Below are 17,880 nucleotides of genomic sequence, written 5' to 3' on the forward strand. Positions count from 1 at the left end.
ATTTATATCTTCCAAACAATGAGCGATTACTGAGATGTAATCTCCTTCAAGTGGAGTCCAGATGTATTTGGGAAGCTCTTGCAGAGCTAGATGATAGAGCACAAGAGATAGATGATTGTCACTTCAGTGTGTACTATTATGAGATCTCCTCAGATTGTTTTTGTTTTTTCTTAACAGTTACGAAAATACTTAAAACCTCTGCCAGGAAACAGTCATTCAGTAACATGTTTGTTATGTTGTTTTTAAATCCCAGTCTCTCTTTATTTTTAAAAATGGCGATATAATTGGGCACCTGGGTGGCTCAGTCAGTTAAGCGTCTGACTTTGGCTCAGGTCATGATCTTACAGTTCATGAGTTCAAGCCCCGCAGTGGGGTCTCTGCTGATAGGTCAGTGCCTGGAGTATGTTTAGATTCTGTGTTTCCCTCTCTCTTTGCCCCTCCCCTGCTTGCTCATGCGTACGCTCTGTCTCTCTCCCAAAAATAAATAAACATAAAAACATTTTTAAAAATTGCGATATAATTGACATATTATATTAGTTTCAAGTATGCAACATGATACTGTATATATTATGAAGTGATCACAGCCTGTCTAGTTAACATCCATCACCACACAGTTAAAAAACTTTATTTCTTGTGATGAGACTTGTAAGATCTCCTCTTAGCAACATTCAAATATACTATACAGAATTATTAAATATAGTCACTATGCTTTACATTATATCCCTGTATCTTATTTATTTTCTAATTGGAAGTTTGTACCTTTTTACTGCTTTCACGCATTTTGCCCACCCCTGAGCCTCTACCTCTGGCAATGACAGATCTGTTCTCTGTATCTATGAAGTTGTTTTTGTTTCGTTTTTTAGATGTCACATATAAATGACATCATATGGCATATGTCTTTGTCTGACTTATTTCACTTAGCATAATGCACTCATGGTCCATCCATGTTGTGACAAATGGCAGGATTTCCTTCTTTTTTATGGAAAAATAATACTCCAAATATATAAGTATATACACCGCATTTTCTTTATTCATTCATCCCTTGATAGACACTTAGGTTGTTTCCATGTTTTGGCTATTGTAAATAATGCTACAGTGAACATGGCGCTGCAGTTATCTTTTTGAATTAGTGTTTTGTTTCCTTTGGATAAATATCCAAAAGTGGAATTGCTGATAATCATATGTTCTAATTTTAATTTTTTGAGGTACGTCCACACGGCTTTCCATAGTGGCTGGGTCACTTTACATTTTCACAACAGTGCACTATGGTTCCCTTTTCTCCACATCTTTGTGCCAATGTTTGCTCTCCCTCCCTCTTTCTCTCTTTTCCTTTCTTTCTTGAGTGCAAGGGGAAGAGGGGCAGAGGGAGAGAGAGAATCTTAAGCAGACTCCCTGCTCAGAGCGGAGCCTGAAGTGGGGCACAATCCCGTGTCCCTGGGATCATGACCTGAGCCTAAATCAATAGTCCTATGTTCAGGGTGCCTAGGTGGCTCAGTTGGTTAAGTGGCTGACTCTTGATTTCAGTTCAAGTCATGATCTCGCAGTTTGTGAGATGAAGTCTCTCATTGGGTTCTGTGTTGACATTGTAGAGCCTGCTTGGGATTCTTTCTCTCCCCTTCTCTCTGCACCCCGCTCAAAATACATAAATAAACTTAAAAGAAGAGCTAGATGTTCAGCCAACTTGAGCCACCCATGCTCCCCAACACTTGTGATTTCTAGTCTTTTTGATAGTAGCCATTCTGCTAAGTGTGAGATGCTATCTTACTGTGGTTTTGATTCGTATTTCTCTGATGATTAGTGATGTTGAATACCTTTTCATGTACCTGTTAACCATCTGTATGTCTTCTTTGACAAATGTGTATTCAGATCCTCTGCCCATTTTTAAATTGCATTGTTTGGGTCTTTTTCCTGTTGAGTTGTATGAGTTCTTTATACATTTTGGATATTGACCTATTGTCAGATATATTGCTTGCCATTATTTTCTCCCATTCACTAGATTGCCTTTTCATTCTAATGATGGTTTTCTTTGCTGTGGAGACTTACCAGTTTTGACCACATTAATCAATGGAAGAAATTGGCTTATAATGAAGTATATTTAACATACTGTTTAGTGAGAGTTTACTAAGCAGATGAAATGTGAGAGTGGAATGAGAATATTTAGCTTACTTAAAAGAAGTAACTATTAGCATGCTTGAGTACTAGGTAAGTGGAGATGGGAAGATGCGGAACTAAACAATGTGGAAGCTTCAATAATGGATGCATAAGGAATGGGTGGAGGCCAGAGAAATTACTGGAAATGCCCATCAGGCTTTAATTAGTTCCTGGCAGTAAGCTGTGACAGCCCCCAAAACATCAGCGCTGGGGCGCCTGGGTGGCGCAGTCGGTTGGGCGTCCGACTTCAGCCAGGTCACGATCTCGCGGTCTGTGAGTTCGAGCCCCGCGTCAGGCTCTGGGCCGATGGCTCGGAGCCTGGAGCCTGTTTCCGATTCTGTGTCTCCCTCTCTCTCTGCCCCTCCCCCGTTCATGCTCTGTCTCTCTCTGTCCCAAAAATAAATTAAAAACGTTGAAAAAAAATTTTTTTAAAAAAAACATCAGCGTTATGATTATGTTGCAGCTGCTCCTCCCACTAGTACTGCCGCCGCCACCACTACCACCAGAGCTCTCTGGCTTACCTTAATTGAGACCACAGTGCCTGGACCTCCTTTTGAGGACGCTGATGTTTGTGGGGAAGGGATGGGGTCGGGGGGGAGAGTATGGGCTGTTTTGCCTGCTGATAGTTTAGAATAAAAAAGCTTTTTCTACCCATGTACAAAGGAATGAATATTTTATGTGGAGTGAATTCTGAGGAAGTACAATTTGTTCACATGATAAAACATACTTTAGTTTCTCAAGAAAGAATTGTATATTTCTGTGTCTTTTAAGTTGAAGTCTGGTCATACTTTAACCTGACTCTAACAGCTTTTATTTTTTTGTCCTGGGGCATATTTTAGAGCATAACCCTATATTCTTACTCTGAATTTCACTGCTGGGCTATCAGCATTCGTCTTCTGTCACTGCATCTTTCTTTTATGTTCCCTCCACTTGCCGTGTTTTTTGTTGTTGTTGTTGTTTGTTTGTTTGTTTGTTTTACTACTTTCCAGTATTTGTTTAAGAATATGTTGGCTACATCTGGCTAGAAAATATGTAGCCCTTACACTTGTTTCAGTTATTTCATAGTATAAGGAATTATAGATTAAATTAGAGTTGATGATGTAATAGTGTACTTTTATAATAGAGCTTTATTAGTTTTTCTTGTAAGCTATTTTTTTTTATTCTCTCCAGTAACTGTAAGATAGGCAATTAAATGATCGTAACTCTCATTTGTGATGAGACTTGAATTTGGTTCTTTGAGTAAAACACCAAGTCTTATTTTTTTTAATTTTTGTAAATGTTTATTTTATTTATTTATTTTTCTTTTTTTTCTTTCAATATATGAAATTTATTGTCAAATTGGTTTCCATACAACACCCAGTGCTCATCCCAAAAGGTGCCCTCCTCATTAAATGTTTATTTTAGAGAGAGAGGGAGACAGAATCCCAAGCAGGCTCTGGAGTGCGATGTGGAACTTGAACCCATGAACTGTGAGATCATGACCTGATCTGAAATCACGTGTCGGACACTTAACTGACTGAGCCACCCAGGTGCCCCACCAAGGCTCATTTTAAATCTTGGGTCTAGGTAATGATTATTTCCCGAGCCCAGATGCCTTCATATTTAAGAATGTAAAGCTGTATTCCAGAGCAGAGAGGTTGCTGAAGTCTGATCAGTGGTTCTCACGGTTTGAGTCTCAGGATCTCTTGATATTTTTCAGAGTTATTGAACATACTAGAAGGATTTTGTTTACATAGGTATATTGATTATTATTTACCACATTAAAAATTAAAATTGAAAAATTAAAAAATGTTTATTAAACTCACTCAAGTTACTATAAATAAGGTTGCTTTTAATAAAAAGCTTAATAAAAAGCTACATAGGGGCGCCTGGGTGGCTCAGTCGGTTGAGTGTCTGACTTCAGCTCAGGTCATCTCACGGTTCGTGGGTTCAAGCCCCGTGTTGGGCTCTGTGCTGACACCTCAGAGCCTGGAGCCTGCTTCGGATTCTGTGTCTCCGTCTCTCTCTGCCCCTCCCCTGTTCATGCTGTGTCTGTCTCTGTCTCTCAACAATAAATAAATGTTAAAAAAAAAAAAAAGGCTACATAAAACATTTTTTAGAGGAATGGTATTATTTTACATATTTACAAATATCATTAATGCTTGTTTGACTTAATAAAAGTCAAGTTGGATTCTCATATCTGCTTCTGCATTCAGTCTGTTGCTATAGGTTCTTTTGTTTGAAGTGCATGAAGACAATTCAACCTCAAAGAGATATTTAGTTGGAAAATGGAAAAGTAATTTAATAGCTTTTTCCAGATAATTATGAACTGTCTTTCATACTAAAACTGGACAAATAGTTTGTTAAGAATTGAACTGTTGATTGGAAGTGATTCTCAAAAACACTGAAGAGTTTACATAATTTGTAGTAATGCACAGGATTTTTTTATTAGGCTCATTAAGTATCTGGGGAAGGAACAAGGAATAGGATGGTGTCCTTAGACTCATTAGAAAATAGGGGGAGTGTTCTCATGTGTTTCTGAGGTTTATAGTTGTTATTTCAAATGTATATGATAAGGGGATGTGGTGAACCAAATGATTTCTGTGTTACCTGCTAGGAAGTTACCAACTTAACATGTTTGTGACTGGGAAGAAAGAGAAGCAGCAGTTGGCAGGTAGGACAATAAAGCTATCCTTTTTGGAGGAAAGAGTTCTGAGGAAGGAAAAGGAATGTGATAGTAACTGTAGTACCTCTTAATAGTGTAGTGAGAATACAGGGTCTCCGTTTTACACACACATCCACACACATGCACACAGGCCTCAAGTTTTGAGAAAGATAAATTATTCTCTGCTAAAAGGGATGCCAATACTTAAAGACGATTACAAAGAATTAAAAGGGGGCATTTGACTGACTTGTAATCTAATAGAATTTAGTTTGGAAATTTCCTTTCATATATGAGTGTTGGGAGCTCCATTAATACAGCAGTGGTATTCTTTTTGTCAGTCTGTAGGTATACTGTTAGAGCCATGCAGTGACCACGGTGACAGTGAAGATGGCTGTCTTGAGGGGTAAGCATTTCCTCTCATTACTAATTAATTGGTCATTTTGAGAATTGGAGCCCTTTACACATTTGGGGGTGAAATTTTTACATGAATCTATTAACATTTTTGATAATCTAAAAAACCAACTTCTTATTTTAATGGTATGCATGAAGAATATTCATAAATATTCAGTGGGGCTACAGGTTCAGACAGACATTAGTTATAACTTGGAAGATATTCAGAGGGAAGAACAGAGCTTTCTTGGAGACACTTAAAAACTTTCAATTGGTTTGTAGAACAATTGGAAATTTATGGATATTCTGAATACACTTTTCAGTAAGTTGATTCATAGGCATAGAACTGTGGATAACTAACTGAAAGATTATAGTATATTTACTTTAACACATTTGTACAGGATGGTTTTTTCCCCTTCCAGCTCCTCCTTGGTGTGTCCCAGGGTAATGCACTCTTATGCAGTTTGTGCTTGTTTCCTCATTGGCCAGCAAAAATGGGAGGGAGATACCTGAGGCAATGAGTAGTTCAGCCATATGTGGTCTCCATAGTTACTTGATAGAGTCCTTTTGAGCAGAAGCTTTCTAGAATATTTTAAGTCACTGAGTAGGTTTTGGTCTTGTTACCCTTTTTCTGATTCCCTGAGACATTGCCAAGAAATGTATTATAACTTTCTTAGGAAAGATGATTTGGTATTTAGAAAACACATCAGTAATGAACACAGACTAGATTGTAAATACTGAGGATTCTGAAACAACATTACTGATTTGGTGATAGCGTGTTGGTAAGGGTAACCTTGTGTTAATGCCATTGTCTTTCTTAATTGCGAATAGGAAACCTGTACTCTGAGGGTAAGTAAATTCTTTGGAGCCATGTCTCTGGAGTGTCTCCATACTCTGAAGGTCCACAGATTTCCTGCTTACAGCAGTTCCTTGTGCTTCCTTTCAGGAGGCAGGAATGATCCTCTTCCAGCCCAGGGAGTATTGGAGCTATGGGCTGAAGATATAAGATTAACAGCATTAACAGGCATCCCCAGAATGATGACATCTGGATTTGGTAGAACAATAAGGATCCATTTAGTGAGGACTCAATCTTTTTGGAAAAGATCTTTCCTCTTCAACTTGTGTATAGGTTAGCAAACTTGTTTTTAGATCCAAAGAATTCCTTGGTTAGATGGATTACATTTTGCATGTTTAACACTCATGTTTCTCAAATTAAGGTGATTGGGTCTTTTGTAGTCTCAAGGTAGAAGACTTGAGTTCCGCCATTTGCTCCCACTCTAATCAAAGGAAGCTTGCCTCTGAGCTTGCCAGGGAATTTAGGTCATTTCTCATGCTCAGGAAGAATAAGGTAATTACATATATGAGGAGATGACTTGGAATAGCTAGATCAAGACCTGTCTTCTAGGTACACACTGTTGTGGCAGGATAGAAGCAGCTTCTGTGTGTATCATTGTAAATTATAACCATATCTTTGGGGAAAACTTTTAACCCGTTATGAGATTAGATGCTCTGTTGACTGGTCAGATAGTTAGAGATCATTCGTGACAGCTTGCTCTAATACTTGTTCTAAATAGGGGTTCATTTTTATGGGGGAATAAGAGGTGAGTTGAAATTTTAAATTTCCTTTTTACATGTTACCATTATGTTTTGAGGAAGGAGAGGTCTAGAAGTAGTTGTCTTGTTTTGATTGTGATAGAACACAATCAGATTTAAAATACAGGACCATAAAAAAAAAAATAGGACTATAACTATACCTTTAAAAAAATCTTCAAAAGGAAAAACAAAAAGTCTCAGAGTTGGGGATAATAAAGCTATTCAATTAAAACTAATATTTACTTTACAAAATCTTTTCCATTTGACATTCAACCCTTTTGTTTTCTATTTATTGTGGATTTAAATTTCCTTTTTAGATGTTTTTCTTTTGAGGGGTGGTTGTGTGGGAGGATGGCAGATGTTAATTTTTCTAAACCTGAAGTAATTCTGTGGATCTTTTCAGTAGTGTGTGATTTTCAGATATAGGGCTCCAAAGAATGGGCATATGTCCAGTTGTCACTTTCTCTCACATTGTAAATGCTAAGTATATGGGGAAGAGAGGAATCTAGATAAAAAAAAAATGCAATGGTAGTAATCTATTTATTCTTAAAAGACTAATAACTGTACTTGTATTTTTAGGAAAGAATATGTGTCATTTGACAGTGATACATTGTCACACCTGATTCTGGTAAGTTATTTTTTCTTATGGTTCTTAAAAATTTGACTAAGTTTAATCTACCAATTATTATATCTGGCCTTTAATTCTTAGATTGAAAGGTTTATAAGAGACTTAAATCTAGATTCTCTTTACCATATATTTTACAGTTAAGTAGCGACTTTTAGTCGTAAGAAACTTGTTTATGAAAACACTTCCTAAATTTGGGATTCAGACTTTGTCTTCCACCAGTACATATTATCAAACTGCAGGTGTGTATTTGCAAATAGTTCGGAGGGTGGAAGTGGGACAGCTGAGTATATGGGCACAGTAGACTGAAGGAGACCATCCAAGGATGTATGCTGCTTGTTTTTAAGCTGAGTGAGAAAAGCTTTGTGGTTGTGAAATGTATTTTTTATTTTAAAATACAGGATTCTAGTAGCAAGATATGTGATTTGAATGCCAACACTGAATCAGAAGTGCCAGGAGGTCAAAGTGTTGGTGTTCAAGGGGAAGCAGCATGTGGAACCCAAATTCCACATTTAGATCTGAAGAATGTTTCTGATGGTGATAAATGGGAAGGTAATTTTAGCCACACATTATTTTCCTGATATTTTTGTTTGTAACTGAAATTATTTAAAGCAATAATGAGATTACTGTTCTTTTTTGGACAACCTGATTCATTTCGACTTTCTGTTTTCTCTTTCATGTAAGAGGAGCGAGTGAGTGTTGTTACTTGACTGCACTAATGAGATTGTAGGGTGACTATCTCATAGGAACTAGAAATTCTTATCTGATCCATGAGCTTTGAAGAGGAAGTTAGAACTGATTAAAAAAGTAAAATCCCCCAGTATAGGCTTTCGTTAACTGTTAAACCAGGTTCTGCCTCCCGGTCTTTGGAAATCTTGTATGTTAGGGCTTGGGGATCTCACCATTTTGTAAACAGAAGCCTTATAGGTAGCTACCTTTTCTCTATGATCATCAGGAATACTTTTTTGCAAAATGATCTTCAAAGGCGTTCCTAAGCAAATATTGTCCCATAACCCTGCGTCTGTATATTAGGTTATGAAAGTATGAGAACAGAGTCCTATCAGTTTTTACAGAGGAGGAAAGTTTAAATTTAAAAAGCAAGCCACATGTGTATATTTATTTGTTAGAACTCAGCAAATGTACACTTAAGACGTGGATTTCACTGGATATGTTTTTTTTTTTTAATCAAAAGATGCAAAACCTAAATAAATATTGAACTCCAGTGAATGATTTGCATGCTAAAGTGTTTATGGGGAAGTATATCATTCCCTGCAGTTTACTTTGAAATTCATGAAAAAAATAAGATAGTTAATGGGATGGATAAATGTTTATAAAGCAAATATAGTAAAATGTTAATGGTAGAATCTAGGTGATTGGTGTATGGATGTTCACTGTAAAATTTTTTCAACTTTGCTGTCTGTTTATAAACTTTCAAATAAAATGTTGAGGGTGGGGGAATGGAAGCCAGCAACAAATTTGGATCTAGGGGTATGGGATCATATAACTTTCTAAGTAAAAGAGACATTGAGACAACTGAGGAATCTTCAAGTTACTTATTTGTTTGCTTGGATGAAGATCCCTTGGTTATCTCACCTTCGGCAAGTTAGCTGATGACATACAGTGGCAATAACAAGAATTGCAGTGCTGATACCACAGGTTCCTTTTGTCACCTCAAGTCTGTTCATTTGATCACAATTGGAGTTTATTTTTAAGGTATAGCTATTTTTTTTAAAAGCCCCAGCCAAGTCATTGTCTGTGCCAATCTTTACTGCTGTCTCTCCACCCCCCTCCTTTTTTTTTTTGTTTTTTTTTGTTTTATTTATTTATTTTTTTGTTCTAGATGTTTGGCATGCCCAGTGGCATATTATGTGTCTTAACTTAGACTAAATCAGGAAGTTGTCTTTCATTTGCTTTGTTCCGGGTTATTAGGATGTTTGGAATTTATGAAGATGCTCCCCAGAATTCTGGAATATGTTAACATCTAAAGGCAGTAAAGATTACACGTCCCTTTTCATTTATATATCCTGGCATAGTCACTGAAAAGAAGTGGTGTTAACAGAGGATCCCTGGAGCCATAATAGGAAAGGAGTCCCTGAAAGATGAGGCTGGGATTCTGACAGAGGCCTGATGCTTCTCCCTTTTGGAGAATGCAGATAAATAGCTCTTTATAATCTTTGGCCTGGGGGTCCTGATCTTGTTTTATAAGCATAGAAGAGCAGTTGTTTTCCAGTGTGTGAGGAGACAGAATTTTCTGTGTTCAGCGTCAGCTTTCTGGAGGCTTACCTAAAGACAACTTAATGCTGGGCTCGTAGTTTCCCTGTCAGAATCTACTCCTTACAACTTGTGGTAGGGAAAGAAAGTAACTATAGACCTCTAATTTTCAGTGCCTCAGCTGCCCTGTTATAAACCTGGCTCAACCACTGTTAAAAATCCACATAGGCCTCCTGCTGGCTTTCATAGTAATAGGGTGACTTTCAGAGAGCCAGTGGTAGTAGCCCTTTGAGTGAACCCAGCCATGAACCCTGCATGTGCTTGAAAAAGTGGCTGTTAGCAGACCTTGTTTTTGCTTCCAACTTTGCCACCAATACAAAGATTAATTTTGTATATCTAGGAATTAGGGTATTCTAAGGAAAGACTTCCTTAAGAGACCAAATTACTTTAGACTCTAGATACCTTAGAATCAGAGACCTACCTTGTTTGATACGACTCTTCATAGAGAATTGGGGTCACTCCAAATAGAAGCCCACCTCACTCTTCCTTAGTGTGTGGGTTTTGTTTTTTGTATTGTTTGAAGGATTGTCAACAGAATGCAGTTGGCAAGCAGGTAGCACATGTCTACTGCCAGTATGAATTTGTAGCAGCCGTTTAGAAGTTTTTGGCTTTCAATGAAAGTGGACAATATCTTTCCTTCAGATTCTCTCCTGCTAACTCTTGAATGAAAGACAAATAAGATCTTTTTAAAGAGCAAACTAAGGGAGGTATTTTTCTGTCAAATCAATTATACTGAAAAGCTTCAAACAGTACTTGGTTAAGAGTTTCCATTTCTTCAGTTTTATGTTTGAGTTTTAATAAAACAGCACTACTTTGATTTTTTTGCCTTGCTTGCTGAAATGGAAATGTATGTTTGTGTTTGTTTTTAAAGTTTGGTTAGTAGTAATTTCTTTGAATAAAGTTTTTGAGCAGAATGCCTAACTGGTTTTAGGGAAATGTTTTTGGTATCTTTGGCTTTGTGTTAGTTATGTGTATGGTTTGTTCTGACTGTGCTGTGTGTTCACTTTAGTATTTTTTGCCATTTTTTCCATTTTATTAGCGTCATGCCCTATCACTTTTCCCCTCATTGATTTCAAAACAATGCATCTGCAGAGAGATGGGGAGGGTAAGTATGGTTCACCATAGTTTAGTTTTTTGCCTTTTTATGGTTCACTTTGTTTGCCTTTTTATGAGCCCTTCTCCTGCTGTCCCCATATATTAGGAAAAGTGTTCTGGGTTAAAAATGATACCCAGAAAAATTTGTTTTTATTATTTCTCTCTTTTCTTAAAACAGGAGATTTCTCATAAAATGTTTATTACCAGTTACTTGCTGGGGAGCAGGTACAAGGGTTGCTTTGAAAATCACTTTATTGCTGGGTTTGTTGTGGGATTGCACGCTTTGTACCCAATTTTTAGTTATCAGATTGATCTGGGCTTTAAAAACAAACTATATTATGTTCTTATTACCCTGGAAAAAAATGTAATGCTTTAAATTGCTAACATATAAAGTTAAATTAAATTACTAAAGTAATTTTATTCACTTGTGTGAAGAAAAAGAAAAGAACAGCATTGATTTTTGACACTGTCAAGCCATCTTTGCATCCAAAAATACTTAAAAACTCATTTTTGCTATTGTTAATGGCTATACATCAGGATTTTAAATTGTAGTTCTAAATAAAATTAATGTGTAGATGGAAAAGTTTTTCTCCCTTCTGGACTTCAGTGACACTTATATTTTTGTATTTGGAGTATATTTGTGGATTGTATGTTTATCTGTACGTGTTCTGTATGTAATCAAACCTTATGTGTGCACAGACATCAAATATATCAATGTGGTTTCATTTGATGACAGACGGGATAACTCCACTAAGATAAATGTGCTTAAGGATTAATGCTGATAAATTTTGTCAGTAATACTGTTGGGTTTTAATTATTAGGATACATATTAAACATAGGAATCCTGTAATAGAAAATAACCACAATTTAATGCCAGTGGCCAGGTGCTGTCAGGTTAGTTAGCTCCTCATTTGGAAATGTTAAGAATTCTTTTGGGGTCAGAGAGCTCCGTTTGATGAGTGTTGTAAATAGTATGGGGAATGGCTTCTACTTTTAACATAGCCACTTGACAGTGAGGCATAGTTTATTCACCTGGCAGCTATTATTGAGGGCTATTGAGTGTTTACTGTTTGTAAAACAGCACTTGAAAAATAATAACTAATATAACTTTAAAGAGCTTGACAGTGTTTTTTCTTGCTTTGTGACTGGGTTCAGAAATTTAAGGTGTAATTCCTTCTATGAAAATAGAACTCTTGAGCTAAACAAGAAAAATGAAGCTTAGAAAATTATACACTATAAGAGGCTTTATGAAGATCCTGTATCCCTTGTTTTTTAAAAAAAGTATACAATAAATATTATACGAACCACTGCATAATATGATTTAAAGACAACATAGTTGATAATTGTGTGACTTTTTTCCATGTGGAGCCAAGAGACCCATGGTACTATTCTTTGTGTTTGTTTTACAGAGCCATTTCCTGCTTTTAAGTCTTGGCAGGAAGACTCTGACTCTGGAGAAGCTCAGCTCTCTCCACAAGCTGGAAGAATGAATCATCACCCCCTGGAAGAGGACTGTCCCCCAATATTATCGCACCGTAGTTTAGATTTTGGGCAAAGCCAGCGTTTCCTTCATGACCCAGAAACACTGGATTCCTCATCTAAGGCACTTTCTTTTACTAGGTGCATTATTTTTATGTACTTAAGAGAGGTCATTCCTTTTATGTCACCAGGTCCTTTGAGAGATTTGATCCTCTAGACTTAGCTGTTCACAGCCTTTCCCCCTGTATCATGAAAAACACTTTTGTAATTTTTGGGAAGGGCCCCTTCCCCTAAATTCTGAGTTCATTGAGGGTTCGCTCTCTAATAGACATCTCCTCACAGTGTACATACTCATTTATTCACTTATGACTGAAATAAAAAACTCTGGAAGGGAAGCAGCAAGTGGAGCTCATCAGTCCCTAATGTTTTTATTGTCAAAACTAAATTGATTCTGAATGTCAAAACCTTTCCTTTGCAGTTTGAACACAAAAATAACTCTGAGCTGCTAGGCACCTTTGCTTCTTTTCGGCCTTTTGAGTGATTACAAATTGTTTTCAACACTGCTTCCATTACCTGCTGTTGTGGTCTGTAACACTATTGTGAAAGGTGTTTTTTTTTTTACTACCTGTTCTTTAAAGTTACTTTAAAGATTTGCTTCTTGGAAATGGCATTATGTTATATCAGAAAAGTAAGAGATACAGTGTTGGTAACAATTTTCAACTGGGTAGCTTCTTTATTTTTGTTTTAATATTCTTTTTTTATTTTTTAAATTTAGTCATTTATTTTGACAGAGAGTGAGTGAGCGTGAGCGGGGGAGGGGCAGAGAGAGAGAGAGGAGGAAAGAGAATCCCTGTTAGTGTAGAGCCCAGTGTGTGGCTCGATCTCATGAACCATGAGATCGTGACCTGAGCCGAAATCAAGAGTCAGATGCTTAACTGACTGAGCCATCCAGGCTCCCCTCTTTATTTTTTATTGACATAAAATTGACATACAGTATTAATATTCTCTTAGTTTCAGGGGTACCTAGCTGGCTCAGTCAGTAGAGCATGCTTGATCTCAGGGTTGTAGGTTTGAGCCCCACATTGGGTATAGAAATTACTTAAAAATAAAATGAAAAAAAATCTCTTAGTTTCAGGTGTACATCTCATAGTAATTTGATATTTTTGTACATTGACATGAACCCCACGAGAACCCTAGCTACCGTCTATAATAACTTGAACTAACAGTATCTGCCTCTTGTTTTAATTCAGGATTCGAAGATCATCCTTCAGTTCAAAAGATGAAAAAAGAGAAGATAGAACACCATATCAATTGGTCAAGAAACTTCAGAAAAAAATTAGACAATTTGAGGAACAGTTTGAAAGGGAAAGAAATAACAAGGTAAATTTGTAGCATTGTTCAGGGTTTGGTAGAACTATTGGAACTGGGAGGAAGTTCTTTGGCGAGCATTAGTCCATCTCTTTCCTTAGATAGTGAAGTTGAGATGTACAGAGAAATACTGATCATGTAGAACTGAGATTATATAGATCCTTAGCCACCTCATTTCCAGGCCAGTATTCTTACCATTGTATTTTTAGATTTCCATTGGTGAAAAAGATTGTATAATTTTTTTAATGGAAAATTACTTTATTAAAAACATTTTTTTTAAGTTTTTTAAATTTATTTTGAGAGAGAGAGCACAAGCTGGGGAGGGGCAGAGAGAAGGAGAGACAGAATCCCAAGCAGACTCTGCACCATCGCGCAGAGGCTGATACAAGGCTCGAACTCACAAACTGTGAGACCATGACCTGAGCCGAGATCAAGAGTTGTACGCTTAACCAATTTTGCCACCTAGGCGCCCCAAGCTTGTATAATTTTTAAAGGAAATACTTTACATTAACAAACCACATTAATGCTATTTCTGCTTCCTCAAAACCCACAAGTAGCAAGGGGAGCAGGGGGAAAGTTCGGGAGTGAGAGGGATAGGGGAGAGATATTTAATTAGAGCGTGTGAAGTGAAAAGAATCCTATACTTGGAGTCAGAAGACATTTTCAAATGTGGCTTTTGTCAGTTGCTACACCCTGCTGTGAGAGAGCTTTACTTGATATCCCATTCTGTCTACATTAAATAAGGTAAGATGAAGCAAGGACTGGGCGAAATCTCTGCTGTAGGAACTGTAAAATATTATTTGGGCATAAGTGAACAATTATTGCTTACCACAGAGGGGTCAGTGTTCCTTAATTTTTCAGCCCTCCTACAGTGATATTGCGGCCAATCCAAAGGTATTAAAATGGATGACAGAGCTTACTAAACTGCGGAAGCAAATTAAAGGTAGAAAACACATCATTTTTACAATATATTTGCATTTAAGTAGTATGTTTTATTCTCACTATTTTAGTATTCTCATTACATGAAAATTACATGAACTAATAATTCTATGGCATGAATTAATGAGAGTTATATTCTATGAGAATTATGGTTATAATTTTTGATAATTTAAAATCTGAGACACTGGCAAAAATAAAAGCTTCATTTTGTTCTTCTCTTAGTTATGGTCAAAGTTGTAGTTCTGTATTCTTCCAGATGTCTTTCTTGTGTTTCTGTTAGTAATAGTGTTTTGAAAGGGGCTGTAGAGTATATGTTCATAGGTGATGTTATGAAATTTATCTGAAATACATTTCAAATATTAAGCAGTTTTGGATTTGGTAGGTATTTCATTAAGAATTGTTGGTGGTTATTTAATCAAAGACTATCATAATGAACTGTTTATACTACAGAGACTAAAAATTGTCTTTAATTTAAAACTAAGTCTTTGTTCGTGGGTTGGTTTGGCCCAGTACAGTAGTTGCTAAGTTGTATTTACTTTGTGGGTGCTTAGTCAGCATGCTTTTTGGTAATTGTTAATCCTTAAAAAATTATCTGTACCAAGTATGGGTTTATAATCTGGAGCATTACATTTTGGTGTATTCATTTGAATTTATTCAACAGAATTTTTATTATCTTTAAGTACCAAATCTTGTAGACATCTGAGCCTATAGTAGTGGATAAGACAGTGTCCCTGTGGTCATTGAGTTTACATCCCTGTGGTTAAAATAAGTTCTCTTACCTCTTTAGAATTTTCCCGTACAATTCTATTAAGTATTTCCTTGTTTAATGCTAGTTTCCAACCACCAGTGAAAATCATTACCTTGAGTGTGTTACTGATAAGTGTATTAAATGGACCAGCATTAGTCTCTTAACTAATTTTCCAATTTTCTTCAACTTATGTTGTCTTACGGTTCATTCTCTGCATAGCAGCCAGAATTATCTTTTAAAACTGTTACTTATCTTCAGAGGCCTCAGTGGGGCTTCCCTCTTCAATTAGAATAAACCCTTTACCATGGCTTTCAAGACCTTGCCTATTGTGCCCTTAGGCCATTTTATCATATTCTACTCTCATTTTCTGTTCCTTAAACATGCCATGCTTCAGGGCCTGTGCATTGGCTGTTGCCTCAGTTGGGGAGGAATGCTCTTCCCCCAAATCTTCTATGCTAGGTTAGCTGCTGCTTCTTCCATGTTCATTTAGGATGTCACCATCTCAGAAAGTCCTTTTTTGTCAGTCCATTCAATGTAGTAGCTCTTCCCCCAAACCACGTTCCTTTTGGCACTGTGATGTCATCCCCTGTTCTCTTCTTTTTTTTTTTTTTTTAATTTATTTTTTTAAATGTACATCTAAGTTAGTTAGCATATAGTGCAACAATGATTTCAGGAGTAGATTCCTTAATGCCCCTTACCCATTTAGCCCATCCCCTGTCCCACAACCCCTCCAGTAACACTCTGTTTGTTCTCCATATTTAAGAGTCTCTTATGCTTTGTCCCCCTCCCTGTTTTTGTATTATTTTTGCTTCCCTTCCCTTATGTTCATCTGTTTTGTATTTTAAAGTCCTCATGAATGAAGTCGTATATTTGTCTTTCTCTGACTAATTTCACTTAGCATAATACCCTTCAGTTCCATCCATGTAGTTGCAAATGGCAGTCCCCTGTTCTCTTTATAGCACTTAGCACTCTTTGAAATTATTTTATGAATCTGATTACTTGTTTTTTGTTTTTACTTCCTTGAATATATGCTCCATGAAAACAGGGACCATGTCTCTTTGTTTATTACTGTATCACCAGTGCTTATTAGAGAATCTTTCTTTATGGTAGGTTTTCTATGAATAATGGCTGAAAGAATGAATGGTATAGCTTGCTATCTGTAGAATTTAAATATTTCATTTAACCTTGAAATATCTGAGCCTGTGTGCTGTTAATGTCTACTCTCCTGTTGTATATCATGCTTATTCTTTTGCATCTTTAACAAAGTCAATATTACTAACCTGTGGTCTTGGTTCTGAAATGTAGATGCAAAACACAAAAGTTCTGATGGAGAATTTGTACCTCAGACACGCCCACGTAGTAACACTCTTCCAAAAAGCTTTGGCTCTTCTCTAGACCATGAAGATGAAGAGAATGAAGATGAATCCAGGGTTATTCAGAAGGAGAAGAAGCCATCTAAGGAAGCAACACTTGAACTTATTCTGAAAAGACTGAAAGAAAAACGTGTTGAGAGGTGTCTTCCAGAAGATATCAAAGTAATCTTGACCTATGCTTTTTGCCCAGACTAGCCTTTAGAGTCCCTGAAACAAAATAATTACCCCAGTGGCATAGAATTGTGTAGGTGGTCTTACTGGTTTGAGGATGCTCCCCAAGTTTGCAGATAAACATGTTTTTATCTCCACACCCTAAGTGTCCAGTCATTCTGGGACTGAGTCACAGTAGTAAAACTAAGGGGCACTTGGCTGGCTTGGTTGGTAAAGCATGCAACTCTGTCAGGGGCTTGGTAGTGAGTTTGAGCCCTACATTGGGTGAAGACTACTCGGGAATAAGAGCTTAAAAAAAAAAAAAAAGTAAAACTAAAGAAACGAGAATGCTGATCTGTTTATTTATATTGGAGACACTTGGCAAGATGAGTGTATAAAGAGTGTAAACATAACTGAGCTTGAGTCTTAGCCTTGTGTCTTAATAGTTACTTGTATTGAGTTCTTAGCTTTTGCAGGCCCTGACTCATTGTGTTATTTCCATTTTGCCCCTGTGTCCTTTCAACAGTCCTATGACTCACATGGATATGATTATGTCCTTTAAAGTGCTAACACAATATGGTTGTGAGGATTAAATAAAAGAGTTTTTTTGAAGAACTGTAACTCAATAAAGCCCATTCCTAGGACAGTCCTGGTCAGAGCATTTGGCAACCCAAATTATTTATCAGATGAGATTTGCTGAGAGAATACAGAGTTGGTCTCAGGTGAACTTTTGTGTAGGCAGTGATGAGCCCTGATCCTGATGCTCATCCCTAGCTTGACAACAGAGTACACCTTTCTCAAAATCGAAATATTGGAAGTGTTTGTCTCCCTTGAACAGGGCTAGATTAGAATTTTTAATCACTTCCCTCCCTCCACTTTTCGTATTTTTCAGTTTTGTGTTAGATCAACCAACCTCCTGTCCCCTCTCTCCACCCAGTTTTCTAGAGATGATTTTTTTTTTTTAATATATGAAATTTATGGTCAAATTGGTTTCCATACAACACCCAGTGCTCATCCCAAAAGATGCCCTCTTCAGTACCCATCACCTACCCTC

General features: G+C 36.9%; 1 protein-coding gene across 13 annotated transcripts in view; it reads left to right on the top strand.

Moving 5' to 3' along the window:
• Positions 1–17,880, top strand: part of FAM13B (family with sequence similarity 13 member B) — an 89,014-nt gene that overhangs the window by 58,741 nt on the left and 12,393 nt on the right. For 5 of the 13 annotated variants that reach the window (XM_058735603.1, XM_058735626.1, XM_058735659.1 and 2 more), the window contains 8 exons: positions 5,134–5,198; positions 7,358–7,406; positions 7,805–7,955; positions 10,714–10,779; positions 12,179–12,389; positions 13,499–13,628; positions 14,460–14,559; positions 16,609–16,838. In XM_058735603.1, coding sequence (XP_058591586.1) covers positions 5,134–5,198; positions 7,358–7,406; positions 7,805–7,955; positions 10,714–10,779; positions 12,179–12,389; positions 13,499–13,628; positions 14,460–14,559; positions 16,609–16,838 — 1,002 coding nt within the window. The remainder of the gene's footprint in view (positions 1–5,133; positions 5,199–7,357; positions 7,407–7,804; positions 7,956–10,713; positions 10,780–12,178; positions 12,390–13,498; positions 13,629–14,459; positions 14,560–16,608; positions 16,839–17,880) is intronic. The other 8 variants (XM_058735609.1, XM_058735675.1, XM_058735636.1 and 5 more) reach the window with 6 other exon arrangements.

Source organism: Neofelis nebulosa, chromosome 1, assembly GCF_028018385.1.
Source record: "Neofelis nebulosa isolate mNeoNeb1 chromosome 1, mNeoNeb1.pri, whole genome shotgun sequence".
Taxonomy (NCBI): domain Eukaryota; kingdom Metazoa; phylum Chordata; class Mammalia; order Carnivora; family Felidae; genus Neofelis; species Neofelis nebulosa.